The 22,115-nt window shown below is 38.7% G+C and overlaps 1 protein-coding gene across 1 annotated transcript in view; it reads left to right on the top strand.

Moving 5' to 3' along the window:
• The first annotated feature begins 2,812 nt into the window (after positions 1 to 2,812).
• The window catches only part of col7a1l (collagen type VII alpha 1-like), a 73,955-nt gene continuing 54,652 nt past the window's right edge, over positions 2,813 to 22,115 (top strand). The window contains exons 1-5 of the mRNA XM_067392261.1: positions 2,813 to 2,888; positions 16,995 to 17,175; positions 17,278 to 17,437; positions 20,528 to 20,621; positions 21,402 to 21,575. Coding sequence (XP_067248362.1) covers positions 2,813 to 2,888; positions 16,995 to 17,175; positions 17,278 to 17,437; positions 20,528 to 20,621; positions 21,402 to 21,575 — 685 coding nt within the window. The remainder of the gene's footprint in view (positions 2,889 to 16,994; positions 17,176 to 17,277; positions 17,438 to 20,527; positions 20,622 to 21,401; positions 21,576 to 22,115) is intronic.

Raw genomic sequence — 22,115 nt, forward strand, 5'->3', positions numbered from 1 at the left:
CAGCTGACTATGGAAAGTTTGATATCTATGTTCTCAGCATGACCCAAGGAATCTACTGAAAACAGTTTCATTACAATCGGTTAATATAGTCAAAAAGTTATTAGCATTTTTGTAAATTTTGTTATAACTTTTGACCACAAGGTGGCGCTGGTCCTAAACTTGGTATGCTCCTTCAGGGCATTGTGCTGATGACCCATACCGAGTTTCATAACGATACGCTAATGCGTTCGTAAAATACAGCATTTTAGCACCAAATTTAAAATGGCCGACGGCCAAAATGTCCAATATGGGAAAATTGGATATCATTCGACTCGGCATGATTCCCCGAATCCAACGAGACCAAATTCATGATTTTTGGCCAAACCCATCAGAAGTTATAAGTAAAAATAGCCATTTTTCATATCTCCGCACCACTAGGTGGCGCTGCGCCGAAACGCTGCATGTTGCCTCAGGTCATGCTTGTGATGACAGTTACCAAGTTTGGTCTGAATACGATAAAGCGTTGCGGAGATACAGCCTTATGTCTATTTTCGCAAGCACTACGTACAATTCGTTTGCGTGTTTTTCGAAAACGGTTTGAGAAATCAACTTGAATTCCATAACATTTTGTCGGCATGGTCTGAAGATGATCTGGTTAAATTTTCGTGAAAATTGGAGTAACGGCCTAGGAGGAGTTCGAAAAAGTACGTTTTTCAGAAAATTCAAAATGGCGGAAAAATTTTCATGACGGAAAATGACGTCATATGGTGCAATCGATTCGTCTTGACCCAAGGAATCAGAGGAAAAAAGAATTTTGTTTCTAGCCCTTATGGTTCAAAAGTTATTAACATAAACATAAGTGCAACTTTGGACAGCTGATGGCGCTAGAGGGATTGAGTTAGAGACTCCAAATTTGCTATGGACAAAGGTCAGACTGTCCTCTAACTGTGTGCCAAATTTCACAACTTTCCCGCAAGCGGTTCTATGGGCTGCCATAGACTTCAAGAGCGGAAGAAGAAGCGGAAGAATAATAATAAGCGTACGGAACGCCAACAATAACAATAGGTGCCTAAGCACCTTCGGTGCTTGGCCCCTAATAATAAGCGTACGGAACGCCAACAATAACAATAGGTGCCTAAGCACCTTCGGTGCTTGGCCCCTAATTATGAATATAAAGTCGAATTGTGAGATATTAAGTGGCAATCGTTACATTAAAAAATTAATTGGTAAAGACCTATTCTTCCTTTCGGATAAGTAAGGATTTTAGTGATAACGGACAAGTTACATCATGGAGAAAATCATCCACCTTCTTAAAAATTCTAGAACCTTCTATACCGAAGGCAGTTCTGTTCTGAAATTCTTTACCCATTGTGATTAATGAATCAGTATTTTCACTGCAGTTCTCACCTTACGCTCTAGACCACACACAGACATGAGTACTAATGAGCAATGTACACTTGGTGTCTTTCAAAGGTCAAGTTTGCTGTGATACTTTGACCTCAATGTCAACCATCGTGCATGATGTAACCTGCTATTAGTGTCAAGTGTACTGTCACTGTACTGTTAAGGCCAATTCACACTGCACAGACAAACGCCAACAAACACATTTGTCAGGGTTTGTTGGATCAGTGTGTTACCCCTGTTGCGTCTGTTGGCGTTGGTCAGGGTTTGTTTTCACCTGAGTGAACATGTTCAATCAGCATTTGTTGGTGTCTGTTGGGGCAGTGTGAACATGATAGTTATTTTTCATAAAATTCTAAATCTCACGGCCAACTTGTTTGTTGGTGTTTGCATGTGCGGTGTGAATAGGCCTTTAGACATTTTGGGGCCACAACATTGTGTGAAGATGCACTATATATATATATAACAACTGTTGTCTTTTTTAAAATATTGTCATTTATTCCTGTGATGGTAACTCTGAATTTTCAGCATTATTACTCCAGTCTTCAGTGTCACATGATCCTTTAGAGTCATTTGGTGCTCAAAAAACATTTCTTCTTATTATTATCAATGTTAAAAACAGTTATGCTGCTTAAAATTTTTGTGGAAACCATAATAAATTGTTCTTCGGAATTCTTTAATCAATAGAAAGTTTAAAAGAACAGCCTATATTTGAATCTTTTGTAACATTATAAATGTATTTACTGTCACTTTTGATCAATTGTGGCATGTTGTAACTAGTTTCTTGGACATTGGCTGCCCGAGGCCACTATCATATCATTATATGGAAAATAAAGCAGCATAACATTCTATCAAACTTCTCTTTCTGTGTTCTACAGAAGAACAAAATGTAAATTATGACACAATTATCATTCTTTTTGCTGTACAAAGTTTTATTGTATTACTGTCCTTGTTGAATTTCATCTTTACATGACACTCTGAGAGGAATAAACTTCTAAGTAGAATAGCATTGTGCAGTACCCCAGTTTCTTCACCTTAAACAATTCTCTTTTATTTGAATAATACCTGTTTCCATCTGAGTGCTATTCATTTCTTAACCAGCGCTCAGCAGGCCTTCACAGCCATATCTGACAGGATAAATGTGCCGGATTATACAGGCGATTTTCAGCGAAGATTTAGCGATTACATTGACTCTGCTAACAGAATAGATCAAAATGATTATTCTGAATGTGTGTATATGCATATGTATGACGATACCGATCTCTCTTCCTCTGTCTTACAGATAAAAGGGAGAGAGCATAGCAGCTAAATAAAGCGGAGAACACGCCCATCTCAGGACATCAGTCCAAGGAAGAGGATCTGCCGGCAGAGAGATAAGAGGGGGAGGACAGGGAACGAAAGAGAAAGTCAGAGGACGAGAGAGAGCGAGAGAATGGGATATTGCGGCGTATGGATCTTCCTCTTGTCCCTGTCGCTCTCCTATCAAAGCGCCACTGCAGAGGCTGAAGGTAGACTGCTGACTCACACTTTATCTACATGCGATAGGGCCTCTTCAGTCCCCAGTGAACTGCCAATACCCCGCCCTTCAATCAATCACACTCTGAAAAGGTTGCAGGCAAGGTACAAAATGAACATTTGCTCAAGTTTGGCGAGTAACTAAATTTGAGTGACTCTCAGTATATGCAAGAATGACATCCAACCCTTAGTGTTTGGATTTGAACCATTTGAATTAAGTCAGGGGTCCAGTCCTGCTCCTGGAGGGCCACTGTCCTGCAAAGTTTAGCTCCAAAACCGAATTAAACACACATGAACCAGCTAATCAAGTTCTTACTAGGCAGGTGTGTTGAGGTAAGTTGGAGCTAAACTCTGCAGGACAGTGGCCCTCCAGAATTAAGCTAAAAGAAATGAAAGAAACATTAGACTTCCGCTGTTTTTAATTCACTTCATGTTTTGAGTAGCATCACAAAAATGATTTTTTTTGCGTACATTGTGATTTCTTTTACTTTCCCACTCTATGATTTTACATCAAATATTTAATATTATATTTAAAACGATAATTAAGATGTAAAATGATAAATTGATATTTTAGAACAGGGGTGCCCAATCCTTTTCCTGGAGATCTACCTAACTGCACAGTTCAGATCCAAAAAATCTGGGGCCGTATTCACAAAACATTGTATCTTACCACTAAGAGTTCTCCTAAATAGCAGTAAAAGTTCTTAGCTAAGAGTTTTCTCTTAAAACCTATTCACAAAGCTGCTGAGACAAACTTTTACTAAGAAATAGAGAGAAGTCTTAAGCTAAGAGTAAGGGTGGGGTTGACCTCGTTGCTATGGACTATGCACACAGGGATTGGCTGATAGGGAGGAGTCAGCGATTTAATCATAGAAATATTGTAGAATGATGTGTCATGTTTCCATATTAAAATAAAGGTTTTAAAACACAAATGTTGCCCTATTCAAATAAATATTTCTTAATAAATATGTTGCCATTGTCAAAATAAAATGTTGCCATAAAGGTTTTAAAATAGGCTAAGTGTCACTAATCAAACTAATCAAAATTTTTTTTTTTTTTTTTTTTTTTTTACTCTATTCAATCATTTGTAAGTGTGAACTCATGAAAACCATTGACACAGGTAATCAGACAATATTTATTTATTTATTTGTTAAAGTTTTTTTTTTTTTTTTTTTTTTTTTTTGCATCTCCTCGTAGATTCAAATCTATAAATAAAAATGTATTGCATTTATGAAGAAAAGTTCAGCAACTAAGGCTCGATCGCTATTGCCTCAATGGTGTTCAGTGTCTTTGGGTGGATTAGGACTGTTTGTGATTTGGTCTTAGTGATTTAGGAGTCCTCTTGCCTACTCCTAACGTTTCACAGATTTAGGAGCTAGTTTTAGCTAAGATGTTTTGTGAATACAGCCCCTGATGATCTGCCTTGTTCAGACTGCTTTTAGACTGTCAGTCCAAATCCGATATAAGATTGAAATCCGATCAGATTTAGCAAGTGTGAATGGCCAAAAATCACATGAAATGCGTTTTTTACAAATCCTTTTCGAGCTACATTCATATGTGGTTTGAAATCATATTCAAATCACATTTCTGGTAATCTGTTTCAGTCTGACTGGTTTATGTGGCTTTCTCACACCACGAAAAACGTAAACATCATTATAGGATACAATGCTGAAAGTCGCTGCAGAAACATGGTTGTGTTGTTGCAAAGTGCGAGGCGAGCATGAAAATCCATGCTGCGTTTTTTTAATGTTGTTTTGGCTACCAACGCAACGTCATTGCCATAAAAAACAATGCAGATAATCCAGAAAACTAAAGAGCAACATGGACACACAAAACAGATCTGAGCAGTTGCGATACACAATGTAGACATCAGTTCAGATTCCAAGTGGATATACAAATAATTGGATTTGACAGTGTGAACGTAGCCTTAGCCCAATTTTTGTCCATATCCAATCCATTCAGATTTAGCAAGTGTGAATGGCAAAAAATCACATGAAATGAAATCAGTTTTGAGCTACATTCATATGTGGTTCGAAGTCCTATTAAAATGGCATTTCTTTAAATCCGTTTCAGTCTGACTGCTCTGATCAGATTTTCCATGGTTTATGTGACTTTCTCACACCACGTAAAACATAAACATACCAGATTTTTTAAAGGAAACAAGTTGAAAGTCACTGCAGAAACAAGGTTGTGTTGTTGTGAAGCGCTGGATGAGCAGAAAATGACAATAAAACAGATATATGTTTTAAAACTGGTGGAGGCGACAGCATGGAATAAAGTCACACAAACCAGCCTCATAAGACGCAGTAGCCCAGCGCATGCTGTTTACACATTGTCATGTTGTAAATAAGACACCATCTGTTTTCCAAACCACTCCATGCTTCAGATACATACCTATCAGATTTAGATCAAACAATCGGATTTGGACTGACAGTCTGTAGCCTGAATGTGGACAGTTAGTCATTTTAGATCAGTTTCCAATCTGATACACAAATAATCAGTGTGAACCTCAGTTAGCTGGTTCAGTTGTGTTTGATCAGGGATGGAGCTGATCTTTGCAGGAAGGTAGATCTCCGGGAACAGGACTGGGCACCCCTGTGCTAGATGCTAATTAGTTATTATTAATACTCAGTTTTAAATATTCATATTTATTTATTTTTTATTAGTTCAATAATTAATCAGTTACTTCAATGAGGGTGCTTTTTGCCTATTCAATTATTTTCACTTTTATCTTATTGCTGTCTGGGACAAATAATAGAGATATTAAAGAGATCCTAATTGTACATGCATTCACCTCGCTGATAGGTTCCTGTCACTGTCCTGTCCTGTCCTAAAAACATAAATGAACCTTGATGAACCAAATCCTTACAAATTTCTTGTTGTATGAGATTCTTTTGCAATAGTGTTTCAGGGAAGTTTACTTTTAATCATTACCATGTGTGTCAGTTCACCTGATGAGGCTGTACAGGTGCAGTTGAAGTGGCCCCAGAGTTCTTTCCACATACTTCCTGCTGAGTCAGCAGGTTCTGCTGCGGCCCATCTGCAGACCTGCTGCAGCTTGATACCTTTGGTTTGAGCCTTTTAAGATAAATCATTGTACCCCTCTCTGATTTCCATCAGCACAGAACTGTCTACAAAGAAATCAGTGTGTGTGTGTTTCTGTTTCACCTTGAGCTGTGAGTGTGAGGGGGAGAGAGCTAAAAGAGCAAGAATGTGAAACATATTGAATTCACGCAGGATGGTTTTAGAAGAGTCTGTCAGGACCAATTACTGACTGATGCACTAATGCCCTGAAACACTGTAATTTTCCACACCTCTTCAAAATGGCTGTTTGCAGTGACAGACACTTAAATATGAAATGGAAAGAATGTACTTTCTGAGGTCACGTCCTTGTACTGTTTCACCATCTCTTCCTGCTTTGTCGAAACCCTGTTAAATGTAAAAGCATGAGCTTATAACCCAGTGATCAACCTTTATATCTGTAAATACACAGTTAGTCACTTCTCATTACCTTCAGGGTCTTGTTGTCATGGTAATGGCCTGTCACTCTGTTACAGTTGCTTTTAAAGTATAAGCAAATGTTTGCTTAATAGCCTTATTTCTTCACTGACTATGGCTCAGCACTGAATGGAGCTCTTTTAAGTTGTATCTTGTTAAGCTGCATCTTCTTCACAGGCTGATGATTTTAATCTAACAACAGATGATTTTAGTGTAATCCTCTTTGCACACTACTGCACAGTCTGAGATGTGTCTAGAGATGTATCTAGAATCAGATCTAGAGAGATCTGTTTATTGTGCTGTATGCGATGAAAAGTCTGTCCTGACATGGCAGTGCTGTGTTGTGGCTCTTTTGCAGGTTGCAGGTATTACTGTGAATGCTAATGGATTTGAAGTAGTGAGAGGCAGCAGGAAAAAAAGATAATGATGGAGTGAATTCTGAATCATGTACTGAATCAATCAATGAACAAACAAACGAACGAATGAACGAACGAAAGAATGAATGTATGTACGTACGAACGAACGAACGAATGAATGAACGAATGAATGAACGAATGAACGAATGAACGAATGAACGAATGAAAGGATAGGGTTTGGTGCATGCACAGTAAAATCCCCAGAGTGCAGTGGCTGAAGGCAGTTGTAGTTTCTCTTTTCTTCAGTGATTCTGCTTGTTAACAGCAGGTGCTCATCATTAATGTACAATCATCACTTAATTAATTGCTTAATTATCTCATTAACTTTAACTCTGCTTCAGTGATATTTTAACACTATTTAGGGTGCGTTCACACTTGTCATGTTTGGTTCGATTAAAACGAACCCTGGTGCGGTTGCTCGGTTAGTGCGGTTCGTTTGTGAACATATGTGAACACTGCCATCCGAACCCTGGTGCGCACCAGACAAGCGGACCGAGACCACTGAAAAGATGGGTCTCGGTCCGCTTCCAAACGAACTCTGGTGCGGTTCGAATGATATTTGAACGCAACTTGGACCAAAGACATGTAACCGAACAAAAAACAGGAAGACGAGACCCTAAAAAGGACAGAATCATCGCGCATGTCGGTTTTTCTCGTCATAGACCCCTGCAAACACGTCCAGTTGGGGCCCACATGGGCCTCGCTTGGGCTAGTTGGGCTTCGGTTGGGCATGGGCTCAGGGTGGGCTGTTGTTGTTGGGCCCCACATGGGCAGTAGATAGGCTAAAGGGCTCCATTCAAAATTGACTGTCAGACATGGATGCTATTTTTAACAATATAGACTCTGGGCTAGGTCCACTTTTTATACAAATTTTATTAGATTAGCTGCTGTCTGTAACATTTTTGTGTGTTTTAAGATTTACAAAAATTTTATAATGAAAATGTACAACATTCATTTTCAATCCATCCATCTAACAATCAATTTTCCTAACCGTGTTTTTGTCTTACCCCGAATCATTATACATTTATAATAAGTGTTTACATTAGGACTATTTCAGGCCGGTCAAGTAGGAATCGCTGCGGAGGAGCAAAGTCCCTGCGTGACTCGTCATAGACGTATCTCCGGCTGCAGTGTTCTTCCGCAAGAATAATTCTGTTTATTAATCGCTAGAGCGCCAAATTGGAGACTGCAGCTAAACAGTTGTCTTAAGAACGTTGTACGAGTTTCAAAAGACAAGTTTGTACGGTTTCCCCACAAAATGTTCAAACCGTAAGCAGTGCGCACTCTGTGCAGCGCACATCTGGAAAGCTCCACCCCCATCGCCGAGCGAAAGAATCTGCCCAGCAACAACTTTGCCGCCTTTCAGTAGTCTGCTGTCCGTTAAGGATCCTCGAGTTCACCGGTGTCGTCGTGTGGACAAAAGGCAGGTAAGAGTATAATAAACTTGGGGATGATTTTACCACATGATGTTAACCTAAAGCTTTTTTGTAAAGTATTAGTTTCGAGGAAAGCTTTTAGCAAATGTTTGTGCATTAGCAGATGTAGCTTAAACTTGGTTAAAGCGTTGAACAGACGACTTTAAGTTAAGTCAGTAACGTTAGCATTTGAGCTTGTTTTGAGTGGTTGACTTAAATATATTGTTTAGAACTATTTGGTTACAGTAAACTTCTTAGCAAGGCAGTCGAACAAGTATTGGCAAGCTGTTAAAAAGACTGTAAATTTCAGCCGCTTTTACCAGCTCGTGGAATTTTAATATTTGTACTTGTTGCATTTTACAGTTAAAGCAAAAACACTGATGAAAGTCCATGTGAATGTCAGCAAAGTTTTATCGGCCAGGGTGTCGTGCCAATTAAGGCACATATCCCCGCCAGGATTTGCATCCCCTGGCCGCGGGAGCGCGCGAGCACTCTGCTGCACTTCGAGACACGGCAGGTGAAAACATCGGTTTTTTCATGCAGTGATCAATTTTTAGATTTTGGGCCAGTTTGCTCCCTTAACATTTAAGCTTTAATGTCAAAAATAAAAAAAAATGTCAACATTACATATTAAGGTGGTTATTTCATTATATTTTGTCAACTTGTGCCTTTATTTCTACCGTAAATCACCAAACCTTAACAGGGTTTTCCTGCGTTTATTTTTTTAGCGGCCGACAAAACAAATTTTTGTCCCGCCAAAGCCTGGTTTTGATCAGTTATTGTGATCTATGACTGATGTAGATGACTGCTGCGCTTGTGATAGAGCGCATGTTAACTGAGTGACAGAGAGAACGAGCAGAGAGCCCCTCCCCGCCCCTCTCTCTGTCTTCAAAATAAGCACTGTCTTAACTCTCTCATATTTCACATATTAATCAAAATCAAAAGGTCAGAAGACCCAATCCATTTTGCACATGGCGCATTCGGACACTTTTGTGGGTGTGCACTCAAAAAATGTTGACTCTTCTCTAACAAGAGAAGTAGTTATCTTCTATTGCTATTAAAAGTTTTTTCATTTATTTCAATGTGTTTTAAATATTATACACTTACTGATAATAATTAATTTAATATATATATTTTGTTTGTAGGTTGTGGGTGTCATTAGAAATGTAAAATTTGCTCTGAATGAAACTAATTGCCACTATGTCTCCCACAGCAACGTATGAAATTGCCTGCACAAAATTAGTCGAATATGAACACAGATGTACGAACCGAGTCCGATTCTACAGAGAATATGGGAAGGGGGAAGCGCAGAAAGAGGTGAGGCTATTTGAATTACTACTACTAAATGGATGGTGAAAAATTTCCCAATGATACAGGAAGGACATGTTTTGTGGGAGTTTTGTTAAGTGTATTTGGCTCAAAGCTGTCAAAACGAGGGAGGTAGACAACAGATATATGATTAAGAAATAAATAATATTAAATGTAATGTAATGTCAGTTAATAAAAATAACAATCGCATGTTTTGGGGGGATAAGAGATGTATACAAATGGATGTGTGCATGCCTGAAGGGAGCATAGGGTGTTGGAACAGATGTTAAGGATCAATGTGAGGGTCTCTGGTATCTAGAGTGTAGATACCAGAGATGTATATATTTTTTAACCAACTGTTTTTAAAACACTTAAACTCATTGATTGTGCTTGTATATTATAGATTTCTAGGCGAGTGATTTTGTCCAGTGAGGATGAGCCCCATCAGGCCTACACCTCCATCCACCCTCAGGTCATCACCTCCACTATAAAAAAAAGAAAATGTAAGTCAACTTGACATTATTTGTTTTCTGGAGAAAACTATTCTGTACCAAATCTTTTGTAGTTGAGCCAATTCAACATTTAATGTCTATTGGATACAGAAGTACTTAAGAATTTAAATTATATATATATATATATATATATGAATTTTTTTGTTGTACAAGATTTTTACAGTGTGGATTTTTGCTGAACCAACACAACAAAATTATTCTTTTTTTTTTTTTTTTTTTTTTACAGCGCACCGGCTGCATCCACCCTCTGATCTGTGCCGGCTCCATCCACCGGCTCCATCCACCCTCAGATCTCTGCTGACACCTCCACGCCCTCCATCCAACTGGCAGTACAACTTTGTGGGCCGAAACGGGAAGAGAGAGTTCAAGGCCTTAAAACTGTATGAAGTAATGATAGGTGTGCATGTAGATAATGTTTTAAGTTGTACTGATACTAGAAAGCTGTCACAAGACCCCAAAGTTATAAACATTATTTACTGCCTATGTTTACTTGCACCCAAATAATCCATTTGTAATCGGATTGACGGCTCAATCAAATTGAAAGACGTTCATGTAAACACCTTAATCGATCCGACTGAGCTTGATGCGAATGAAATTTAGATCGGATTGAAAGGGGTGGTTTATTCCTTTTCTAATCCAATCCAACAGCAAAAAATGACCATGTAAACGCTTGAATCCGACTACTATCTCATTCGTTCTCAGAAGATCTGGGGCACATGCGCAGTGCAATGTTGACACACATTACGCAGTGCACAAAGTACGTTCACGTTTTGAGTTGAAAAGATGCCAACAGGCAGTGACGTAGTTGTATCCCTTCATCATAATATTGGAAATATTTCCGTTTAAAAACAAGAAGGGGAGCCAGTGGATATCATAAAAGAAGCAACGTGCAAACTTTGCGCAAGAGTTATTGCTGGTGAAAAAGTCACAGAAAGTGAAATTAAAAAGTGACGGAGCTGTCTGACGCTGCATTAACGGAGCATATTCTCTCAGAGATGAATTTCAATATAATATGCTGGTAACGGTATATAAAAAAATAATTTATTCCATTATTTATCTGGTGGCTGTACATATAGGCAAGTGGAACAAGTGAGAATAATAGAGAATACGGATCTTTGAGTTCTGGGTAACTTCTTTGTTTATTCGCCAGTTTATTTGTCTATTATTATTTTGTGTTAAACAGTTTTTTTTTTTTTTTTTTTAGTCGGTGCTTGAAGTAATGCTGCACTTAATTTTCATTGATGACTGCAGTGTTAGGAAATAGTATTATAGCCTACACTCTAAATAATTTTAATTATAGGCTATAATTCATTGTAATAATAGACCTAAAAAAAAAAATTAAATCATTTTTAAAGATAGCTAAAAGCCTAATCTTTTATTATCCTCACAGCACATATAATATTAATTTAATAAAAGAAGCTGAACCTAATAGTTATAATAAGACTAGAAGAATGTAACACGCCTACATTAATTGGAAATACTAAATCCTCTTAATATTGCCAAGATTTGAAGCTGTTGACAATATCTCCCGCTATCGTCGATACATGATAATCGTCTGTTGACGCAACCTGGGTTACCGCATGTGTGACTGATATGACGTCACGCACGCACAGTGCGTGCGCAAACGTTTTAATCATAATGTATATAAAACACATATAAATGGATAGTTGAATCAGATTACAATGTTTAGAGTACATGTAAACAGATCTGCAATCAGATTCAATTCATTCGGATTGGTGAAAATTGGAGCATGTAAACGTAGCCACTGTGTATGGAGTTGCAAGTAAGTTGCCTAACTTGTGTGTTTAAGAGTATGTGTGTAGTTCTAATAATAATCTTATTGATTTATATAGCACTTTTCTTTACATAGGCTACGTTCACACTGCAGGCTGAAACGACCCAATTCCGATTTTTTGCCCCTATGCGACCTGTATCTGATCTTTTCATGACAGTCTGAACGACACAGATCCGATCTTTTCAAATGTGACCCAGGCCACTTGGGTATGTGGTCCTGAATCCGATACGTATCCAATCTTTTGAAATGCGACCTCCGTCTGAACGGCCAGACCACATGTATCTGACCCGTACGTCATTGATATGCTACAAATGTCATAATTGTGCGTTGAAGTAGGCGGGAACGAGAAGATAAACAACAACCATGGCGGACGATGCTGCTGAGACCAGTCAATGGAAGGGAAGCTAGGTCACAGATTTAATTAATATTTGGGGTGACAGCTTTATTCAGGCCAAACTCGAGGGCTCTTATCGGAACCGGGCGGTTTACGAAAACATTTCCAGCAAAATGGCCGAGCGTGGTTACAGACGATCCTGGCTCCAATGCCAGCGACAAATAAAAAGCCTCCGAGCCAAATAAAGGAGGGTTAAAGCCTGGAACAAACAAGGTGGCCGTCTACTTCCACAAACAACGAGTGACGTCGTTGACCGTTGCGTACTCTTCTGCGCATGCGGGTCACTTTTGGGTCATTTAACGTTCACACAGGAGATAACAAAAAGTCGCATTTAATTGAAAATGTGAACGGCCTTGCAAAAAATCGAATTTTTTCAAAAAATCGGAATTGAGCATTAAGCCCTTCAGTGTGAACGTAGCCATAGTTGTCTTTACAGTCCTGGCTGAGAGCTGTGGTGGCACATATAAAGTAAGTGACTGTTATATTTGTTTCTTGCAGGAGGCTTAAAGAAAAGCACCATGACCAGCCAAATCATCTGTAAAGATGTAGAGAAGGCAGTCTCCAAGTGGCTCATTGGTGCTAGGGACTGGGGGGTAATAGACAGGCCACGACAGGCAACCCCTCAAGGACTTCAGGCTTCGGGTTCATTTGAGGTGGAAAGTAGCTAATCCTGTCTCTAACAGTGAGGGAACACTGAGCAAAAGTTTTCTTAATGAGAGTTTTCTTAATGTTTTTGTTAATTTTACTTAAATAAAAAGGTAATTAATTGTATTACTGGTCTTGTTATTATTGTAGCTCATTTAACCTTAAGATGTTTGGGTCTCAAGGACCCGTTTTAAAGGTTGCTAAAAGAAAAAATATGCTATTTATTATTTTTTTCTAACACAAACTCATTGGCCGTCTGTGTGCAGGAGTGTTGTCTTTCTGCACCTGCTATTCCCACACAAAGTTACAAAATTGTTACATTTCAAGCATTTTCACCTATTCTGATTAAGTTCTAAGAAATAATCTCTAATAATGATATAATCTTTTCTATGTTTTTTTAATTTTTTTATTGAATTTCCTTGGTTTCTCACAAAAAACAAACAATCATAAATGCGATCTCACAGGGGTAAATGGCTAAAGTAAACTGTCAAGTATTTTTTACATGAATTGTTATGGCTGTATTGATTTAAAAGCCTAATAATATGGTGGGTCCACCAGACCCAGTAAAATTAGCTGTGTAAAAAAAATATGAACATGGGTTACAGAACTGTATGGGCTGACTGTAAAATAAGATGAATTTGTTAGCCCATAATAATGGTTATTACCCTTATGGGTAGAATAGCAGGGGCCCATGTGCAGCCCACATGGGGCCCAGGTAAGTGTGGGCCCCAGATGGGAGAAACCTGGGTTGCCCGTGTGGGTTTTAGCTAGGGCCCATGTGAAGCCCAACTTCAGCCCATCTGGGCTTGCCCACATGGGGCCACCATGGAACCCCCGGACAAAACTAACTGGGCCCCATCTGGGCAGCCCAGATGGGGCCCACTCACCAGCCCATATCCAACCCTTATGGGCCCCACATGGGTGTGTTGGCAGGGGACGCGAGTTTGCCCATCACAGGCATCAGACGCGCGTCTCCACGCAGCAGATCATTTGTGTGTGTGTGACGGATGGATTCCCGCCGGTGTTTTGACTACTTTACACATTTTATAAGCTCTTCACGAGTTCCCAGCTGGCCAAAATACCATCACATGCAGGCTACACACCGCTACGCACACACAACGAGCGCATTTACCTCAGCAAACAGCATTGTTTTGGATGTTCGGTAAGTTCCGTCTCAAAATAGGCAATACGTCATAAAATCCGGCCAATCAGGTTGTGAATGTATCCCTATGCCTTAAGGTTCGGTATCTTTTGGTTCGGTGATAAAATTGCCAATGTGAACGCTAACCGGACCAGGACTAAATGTTTTTTTTTTTTTTTTCTCTTTGGTCCGGACCAAATGAACCAAACAAACTGAACTACAAGTGTGAACGCACCCTTAGAGAGGGACCATATGTAGTACTCTGAGCAAAGTTATTTTAACTCTGGGGATTTTGCTGTCTGGTTACCAAGTGGAATAGCAAAAATAATGACTGTTTTCAAACATGTTTCCCAAACACTAGGATATAAAATGTATTTTCACTTTATATATAATACCGATCAGGCATAACATTATGACCACTGACAGATGAAGAGAATAACACTGATTATCTTTTCATCATGGCACCTGTTAGTGGGTGGGATATATTAGGTAGCAAGTGAACATTTTGTCCACAAAGTTGATTTGTTAGAAGCAGGAAAAATGGGCAAGCGTATTTTTGAGTGTGGTTGACAAGGGCCAAATTGTTATGGCAAGATGACTCAGTCAGAGCATCTGCAGCTTTTGTGGGGTGTTCCTGGTCTGCAGTGGTCAGTATCTATCAAAAGTGGTCCAAGGAAGGAACAGTGGTGAACTGGCAACAGGGTCATGGGCGGCCAAGACTCGTTGATGCATGTGGGGAGCGAAGGCTGGCCCGTGTGAACTGGTGGAAAGAGGAGGCCTGATCTGATGAATCACGTTTTCTTTTACATCACGTGAATGGCCGGGTGTGTGTGCGTTGCTTACCTGGGGAACACAGAACCAGGATGCACTATGGCAAGTCGGTGGAAGCAGTGTGATGCTTTGGGCAATGTTCTGCTGGGAAACCTTGAGTACTGCCATCCATGTGGATGTTACTTTGACACGTACAATTACCTGTACGTGCATTGTTGCGGACCATGTACACCCTTTGATGGAAACGGTATTCCCTAGTGGCTGTTGCTTCTTTCAGCAGGACAATCCGAACTGCCACAAAGCAAAAATTATTCAGGAATGGTTTGAGGAGCACAATAGCGAGTTTGAGGTGTTGACTTGGCCTCCAAATTCCCCAGATATCAATCCAATCAAGCATCTGTGGGATGTGCTGAACAATATTTCCGATCCATGGAGGCCCCACCTTGCAACCTACAGGTTTTAGAGGGTCTTGGTGCCAGATACCACAGCACACTTTCAGGGGTCTAGTGGAGTCCATGCCTCAATGGGTCAGGGCTGTTTTGGCAGCAAAAGACCAAAACAATGCAATGTTAGGAAGGTGGTCATTATGTTATGCCTGATCGGTGTGTATATATATATATATATATATATATATATATATATATATATATATATATATGTACACGTTAAAAGCTGTATACTGATGTAATGTTCACCTGAATGAAGATGCTTGGGGTGAGAGGACATCTGCCAAATTCAGATTTTTCCAGTCCGTCTGTCCTCGTCCTTTCTACTGGTTGAATGCCTCTAGACCATTTGCGCTGCCTGCAGAGAGCATCCTCACTGGACCGTTAAAGTTTGCTTTTGATGAACCTCCCTATTTCACGAAAGCATTTTTCTCACTTAGAATGCTGTATATGAGTGATAAATCACTTCAGCCTGCAGTGTTTGTTCCCTTTTGATGTGGGTGGCACAGATTTTCCCAACTTTTCCGGAAATGAGACCGAACTTTTTATGCAGTTTCTGCCAGATGATCAATAACGTCATGCCGTTTAATGCATATACTTTTGTTTCCAGAGCTCTATTTGTTCTGATTTTATAATAGTGTCATCTTGTGGTTGTTGGGAGGGGGGAAAAGATCATTTCAAGGCATTCTTAATGTGTTAGAGTTAGAGTCGCTGAAAAGCCTGGGATGTACTTGTCTCCTTCGGTTTTTGTTGTATTTCAGGTGTGGGTGTGTAAAACTATCTTCTCTGATCTCTGAGATCTGGCTGTACATTATCTGCTACTATTAAGTTTAATCTAGTACTGATTAGCTCCTGCCTAAAACAGTTCATCTAGAGAGTTGTAAGACTTCTGCAGTCCACTTAGTGCCAGTCGTCACAGTGATTGTGCAATCACCTCACAAGCAAGGCCACATTCGCACAGAAATTAATAATTATTTGGATTCATTTTAAGGATATACACTATTGGAAAAGATGCTCAGAAAACATCCTGAAATTGTAGGTTAGATCAAACCATAACACAAGCACTGGATGACTGGACTTTTTTTGTGTGTCTTATTTTGTGTGTGTAGTTGCTGTTCCTGTTTAATGTGGTTTCTAAAGTGCAGATCAGTAGGCATACATTAAATAGCTCTGAAAATAATTTTTTTTTTTTTTTGAGTCTACACTGCCATCTCATGGTGAATGCACACTGTGTGGCTGGGTGTGAACAAGAGAGCCTTGATAAGAGTGAGGTTGGACCCCCTTCCTGAAGTTTTATTGAAATATGAAGTATATCTAAAATGCAGTTAAATTCAGAGAAACTCTAATGCTGATTGAATCAAATACTATTTGATGTAGATATTATTTCATTATACTTATTAATGTAACTTTCATGTTATGGGTCATGGAGGAAGAACACTTCCAGAATGCTCCAATTTACCTTAAATTCAAAACAAAGCCAAAGAACATCAGACTTGCAAAAGACACGTCTTTTTATTGGACTAATGAAATACTTCTGTTGTGTTTGTTGATCTTCTATGAATTGTAATTCATAAATCTTTCTGTCGATCCAATTCAGCTTTCTGTGGGGTGTGTCCATTTCCTCTGAACTGTGCCCAAATTTCTTAATATGAACTTTTAGCCATCTTTTAGGAAAAAAATGTGCTTATAAAAACAGTCTCAGCCATGGGAAAAGAGGACAATTTGTCAAAAATCAACCTCTTGCTCTTGTTCTTTCAGTATGTCGTACAGCCATGCCTGCTGATGTTGTGTTCCTGGTGGATGATTCCTGGTCAGTTGGTCCAACCAGCTTCCAGCAGATCAAAGAGTTCATAGCGGACATCATCCGAGCCTTCAAGGGAAGTGTGGTTGGACAGGAAGGCATTCGCTTTGGAGTGACTGTCTATTCAGACTTGCCCAGGTCTGTACTGCATGTCTGAATACTGTGTTCGACCTTGTATCTTAGTAAGCATGAATAAACTGCTTAAATACCCCATATGTATCCGGATGTGTCCTCGTTCAGGATGCGAATAGCTGTGACGGATTATTCGACTCTGGAGGAAGTGCTCAGAGCCGTGGAGGAGGTGCCGTATGAGGGAGGCAACAGCCGCACCGGCCTGGCATTGGAATTCCTCGTAGAGTCAGTGTTCAGTCCTTCTATCGTCAGAGACAACTCCCCGAAGGTGTGACGCTTCAATCACAATCACTTCAAAACACCTTCTTACTTAACCCATCTGTGAAAGAAAAAGACTTTACACTGCAAAGGTGGAACAGAAACGGCATCTAAAGCGCTACATGTAAATACAAAAGACAAGTTCACACACAACCAAAGCCACAAGGGAGCAGTAATGCATATTTTCTCTAAATTTTAGGGACTCTAAAGTTCACAATTAAAGATGGTGACAATTTTGCTGCACGCCATGATACAATCACAGCCAATCAGAACATATTTGATGTTTATAGTACAGTTATGAGGATCAGAATTATGGCCAATGGCATTTTAAAGTGAGTGGGGCTACGCTATAACCCTAAAAAAGGATTCAAAAGGTTTTTACCCAGCATGATGCCGCATAAAAGGAAAGCAATCAAAAAGACTATGTAATTTTCATGCTCGCAGCTTGCATTGTTTGACATTTTATGGTAATTCGTTTGGTTAGGACACAGACTAAAGACAGAATACTGAATAATACTGAATCTTAGTGATATCTGCAAACTAGTATTGAAATGCTACATTTCCAAATGAAACATCCTGTCACTTACATACACACAGAACAACCTTCTAATTATATCTCAAAGAGCTGCACCTGCAATCACTCCATTGATTCAGTCAGGACATCACGTCCTGTGCTGCAGTGCACACACTCTGCTCCGCAGTGTCCCACCCATCCTAATTTAGGGCTTGATTAGGATTCCAAACTGCACACAGCTGCTGGTCTTGCCGTAGAGCACCTGGTGTGGAGAAACGAGCTGGCGTTTATAATGAACTGCAGAGATTTTACCTTTTTATTAAAACTCTCATCGCATACACTGTAATGGCATACTAGTGTAATGTGCATAAAGATGAACCCAGACCCGGCTCAACCAATGCGGTGAACTTTAGGTGACCCAGGAGATGTTTCTTTTCCAGAATACTCATTTGTGAGTGTAAGCGACTTTGCAAGTTTGGATCTGCTGCGGTTGGGGAATTATGTATGCAATGAGATGATAATTCATGCCGTGTGCTTTCAAGGGCATCAGTATCAGCGTGATACTCTTTATGGCAGATTGAGTCCTTTAATACAAATTCACACTTTTTGGGTGGATTTCATGAAAGCTGTCAAGACGGTTCTAATTTGTTTCTTGTTACTGTAATGTGAAAGATAATTATATATTTCAGTTGTAAAGAATACATAACCTGTATGATGATTTAATTAAAAAATGAATTATATAATAGAATTGTTTTTCTATAATGCAGGAAATAAAAATATATTACGGTAATGAGAATCCTTGTTGAAAATAATGTAAATAGAAATACATGAAGACTCATTACAGTAATGAAAATTGAGGTGTAAACAAATTGTCCTGAAAAGATCACAATGCATAATAATAAATAAATAAATGTAATAGTCCTAAATGTAAGCCTTCTTTTCTCTATGTAAAATATTATTGTTACACTTTATTTTACAGTACATGTACTTACAGTGTAATTACCCAATAAAGTACTGGTAATGGGTTAAGGTTAGGTTTAGTTCAGGGTTAGTACAGTTATAACCCAGTTATTGTAATTGCTATAGTAAGTACATACACTGTAAAAAAAAATCTACGGAAACAAATTCTACGGAAAAATACCGGCAGCTGTGGTTTACCAGAACAATACTGTAAAAATGACATCAAACCGTAAACATACTTACGGAGTTACATGTGAATTTTACATTTTAAATATGTATATTTAACATTGGATTTCAATACAGTGTAAAAAAAATCCCAGTAAAATTTATGGTAAAATAACATATTTCATTAACTTATATAATGTTAATTTGCCAAACTAATGAAGTACTAATATCTGTTTTGTACCTTTATAATACACTGACAGTCACCAAACACAGTGGTGATAAGAGTCACATGATGAATCAAAGTTCATCGCAAGCAGATTTTCCACAAGTTGAGAAGGACAATACTAATATATAGAAGGTGCACACAGTGTCATTCACACACACACTAAACACCATCATGGTAACATGCATGACATTTTAAAAATGCAATAAACATTAATTTAACAATATTAGATGTAACATAAAACCCTAATGTACATAACTGATTAGAAAAAATGAGAAAAACTAAACAGTTAACAGAGTTATTTCAACAAAAATATATCAAATGTGAAGTGTCATGCAGGGAATTGTGAGAATGTCAATTTACGTTTTTTCACTGTAAATTTTACAATGAATTGTTATTTTTCACTTTCAACAACTGTGAATTTAACGGTATTTTACCGTAAAATTACATTAAATGTACCGTTAGATCTATTACAGTTATTCACCGTATATAGTACAGAAACTTTCTGTAAACCAATGAACAGTTTTTCACCACAGCATTTTTACAGTCTTTTACTGTTAAAATCCTGGTAATTTTTTACAGTGTAGTATGTATATGCAGAACAAGACTGTAAAATAAAGTGCTACCAATATTATTTTTCCTTGTAGCACTTTATTTTACAGTCCTGTTGTATAAATGGGTACTAACCCTAAACCTAACCTCAATCCACACTAAGTCCATGTAGTTACCTTATATTACTCAGTACTTTCTCATGTAAGTAAACTGTAAATGCATATACTGTAAAATAAAGTGATACTTTTTTTTCTTTGGGGTTACATATATACAAGCAAGACCTTTCTCAATAGTCTTTGTGAGATTTACCCTTTAATATATTTTTGTACATCTTTGAACTCTGCAAGATTTATTTTATTTTATTTATTTTTTTTAAAGCCCATGGCATGTCTAAGGGGGATCTACAAGTATGACCCAGTTTTATCACTTTTTTTTTTTTAGTATTACGTAGAACTGGCTAGTTAGGAAAGTCTCACAATAGAAATGTCCAGTTTGTATTTCAACTCCAAAAATTAAATAAAAGAAAGGAAAATTGTTTTCTAACATTAAGAACAAAAAGATTTTTCAATGTGGCATCATTTTAATTACAAATAAGCACATATTTGAGTATTCTTCTGGCTCTTGGGAATTCACCCTTTTGCATGTTGGGATATAAAGCATCACATTATGTTTCCTTCTGGCCTCAGATTGCTGTTCTGATCACTAATGGCCATTCAGATGATCCAGTGGACGGTCCAGCTAAAGCTGTTACAGACAGTGGGATTTCACTGTTTGCTGTGGGTGAGTTTACAGACTTGGTGCTGTTCATGTCAAAAAAGTGTGTGTGTGCTGTGGTTTCAGCATGCATGACGCATTTGTGTACACTTTTTATGTTTTGGCGTGTGACTCAGAGTAACTAGTGGAGTGATTTACACTGAATGGTATATTGGTGAATGTGCCAAGACATAAAACATGTGTATGTTTGTGTGTGTCAGCTTTGTTTCCTTGACTTTCTCACGCTCTTTCTGTTTTGACGCCCAGAGTTCTGAAATAATTATGGCTCATTACCCGGTGGCCGACTAATTGCTGTAATTTTTCATCAAGCTCATTCCTCCTTGGCTTGCCCCCCTTCACAACACACGCACATACACACACACCGACACTGTGTCCTGCCTTTCTAATCAGTTTTCCCAGAGAGATCAGGCCGTTTGACACATCTATGAGACACATGTACAGCAGGGCGACACGGCGTGACGTTTTCCCATCATCACTCTACAGCCGATACACGGTCTGATAACACTGCAGACAGGTCTGAGACACATGAGGGTCATTCATGTATACACACGGCTTTTAAGAATTGACTGCGCCTTACAGGCCTCCATATTATAATTTTTTTTAAAAATGAAGTCACTTTGCTGCTGTGGCATAGTGGTAAGTGAATAGCCATGGTGATCATATGGGTGATGAAGGTTCGAGTTTGGCCTGCAATGTGCCCTGATCCCATAATCTGTATGAAGTGGTGAAGCAGATCTGTGTTGAAGCTAATCTGTGCCTTTTCGATGTGTGTTGCTTGTTCTTCAGGGGTGAGGAATGCCGATCAGTCTGAGCTGAAGAAGATTGTTACAGAACCCTATGAGGAACATCTGATGCTCAGCCCAGATTATTCTTTCCTCGAGCACCTGCTGCCCAAACTCTCTCGCCGTATCTGCTTCACTGCTTCAGAACCACCCCGACCTGTTAAACAAAAGCCACCTGGTAAAGTGACCATGAGTTTTGCTGATGAAACTTGAGGCTTTTCTTATTTATTGAATTTCAAGCTTATCTAAAAACAGTTGGCTCTCTTGTTAAACTCTGCCTTCCTTGGTTTATATAGTCTAAAAATATATGTAATAAATGGGAGATTTACATGAACACTTTCATTTTCAATAAAATGCACTCATAAATTATATAGGTTTTAATCATTGATTGATTGATTTAAAAAGCCGAATTCCACAAAAATGGCCAAACTACAATTAATTTCACAAATTACAATTATGAATGGAGTTAAATTAAGCTATAGGCAGCTCTACAAAAGGCAATATTGTCATTATTCAAGTCAAGTCAGTTCAATGTTGATTCAGTTCAGTTCAATAAGAGTGTCTGCAATGTTAGTATCATTATCCAGCTCAATTCCGTCAAATTTTGCTCTCATCCAATAGTGTCAGTGTTGGTAATTCAATAATATATAACTTGTCTTTTTAACCCCTTTCTTTTAATAGTAATTAAACTTGACGAAATTAAAGTACCTCTGTAGTC

This window comes from Chanodichthys erythropterus, chromosome 8 (genome assembly GCF_024489055.1).
Source record: "Chanodichthys erythropterus isolate Z2021 chromosome 8, ASM2448905v1, whole genome shotgun sequence".
Classification (NCBI taxonomy): Eukaryota; Metazoa; Chordata; class Actinopteri; order Cypriniformes; family Xenocyprididae; genus Chanodichthys; species Chanodichthys erythropterus.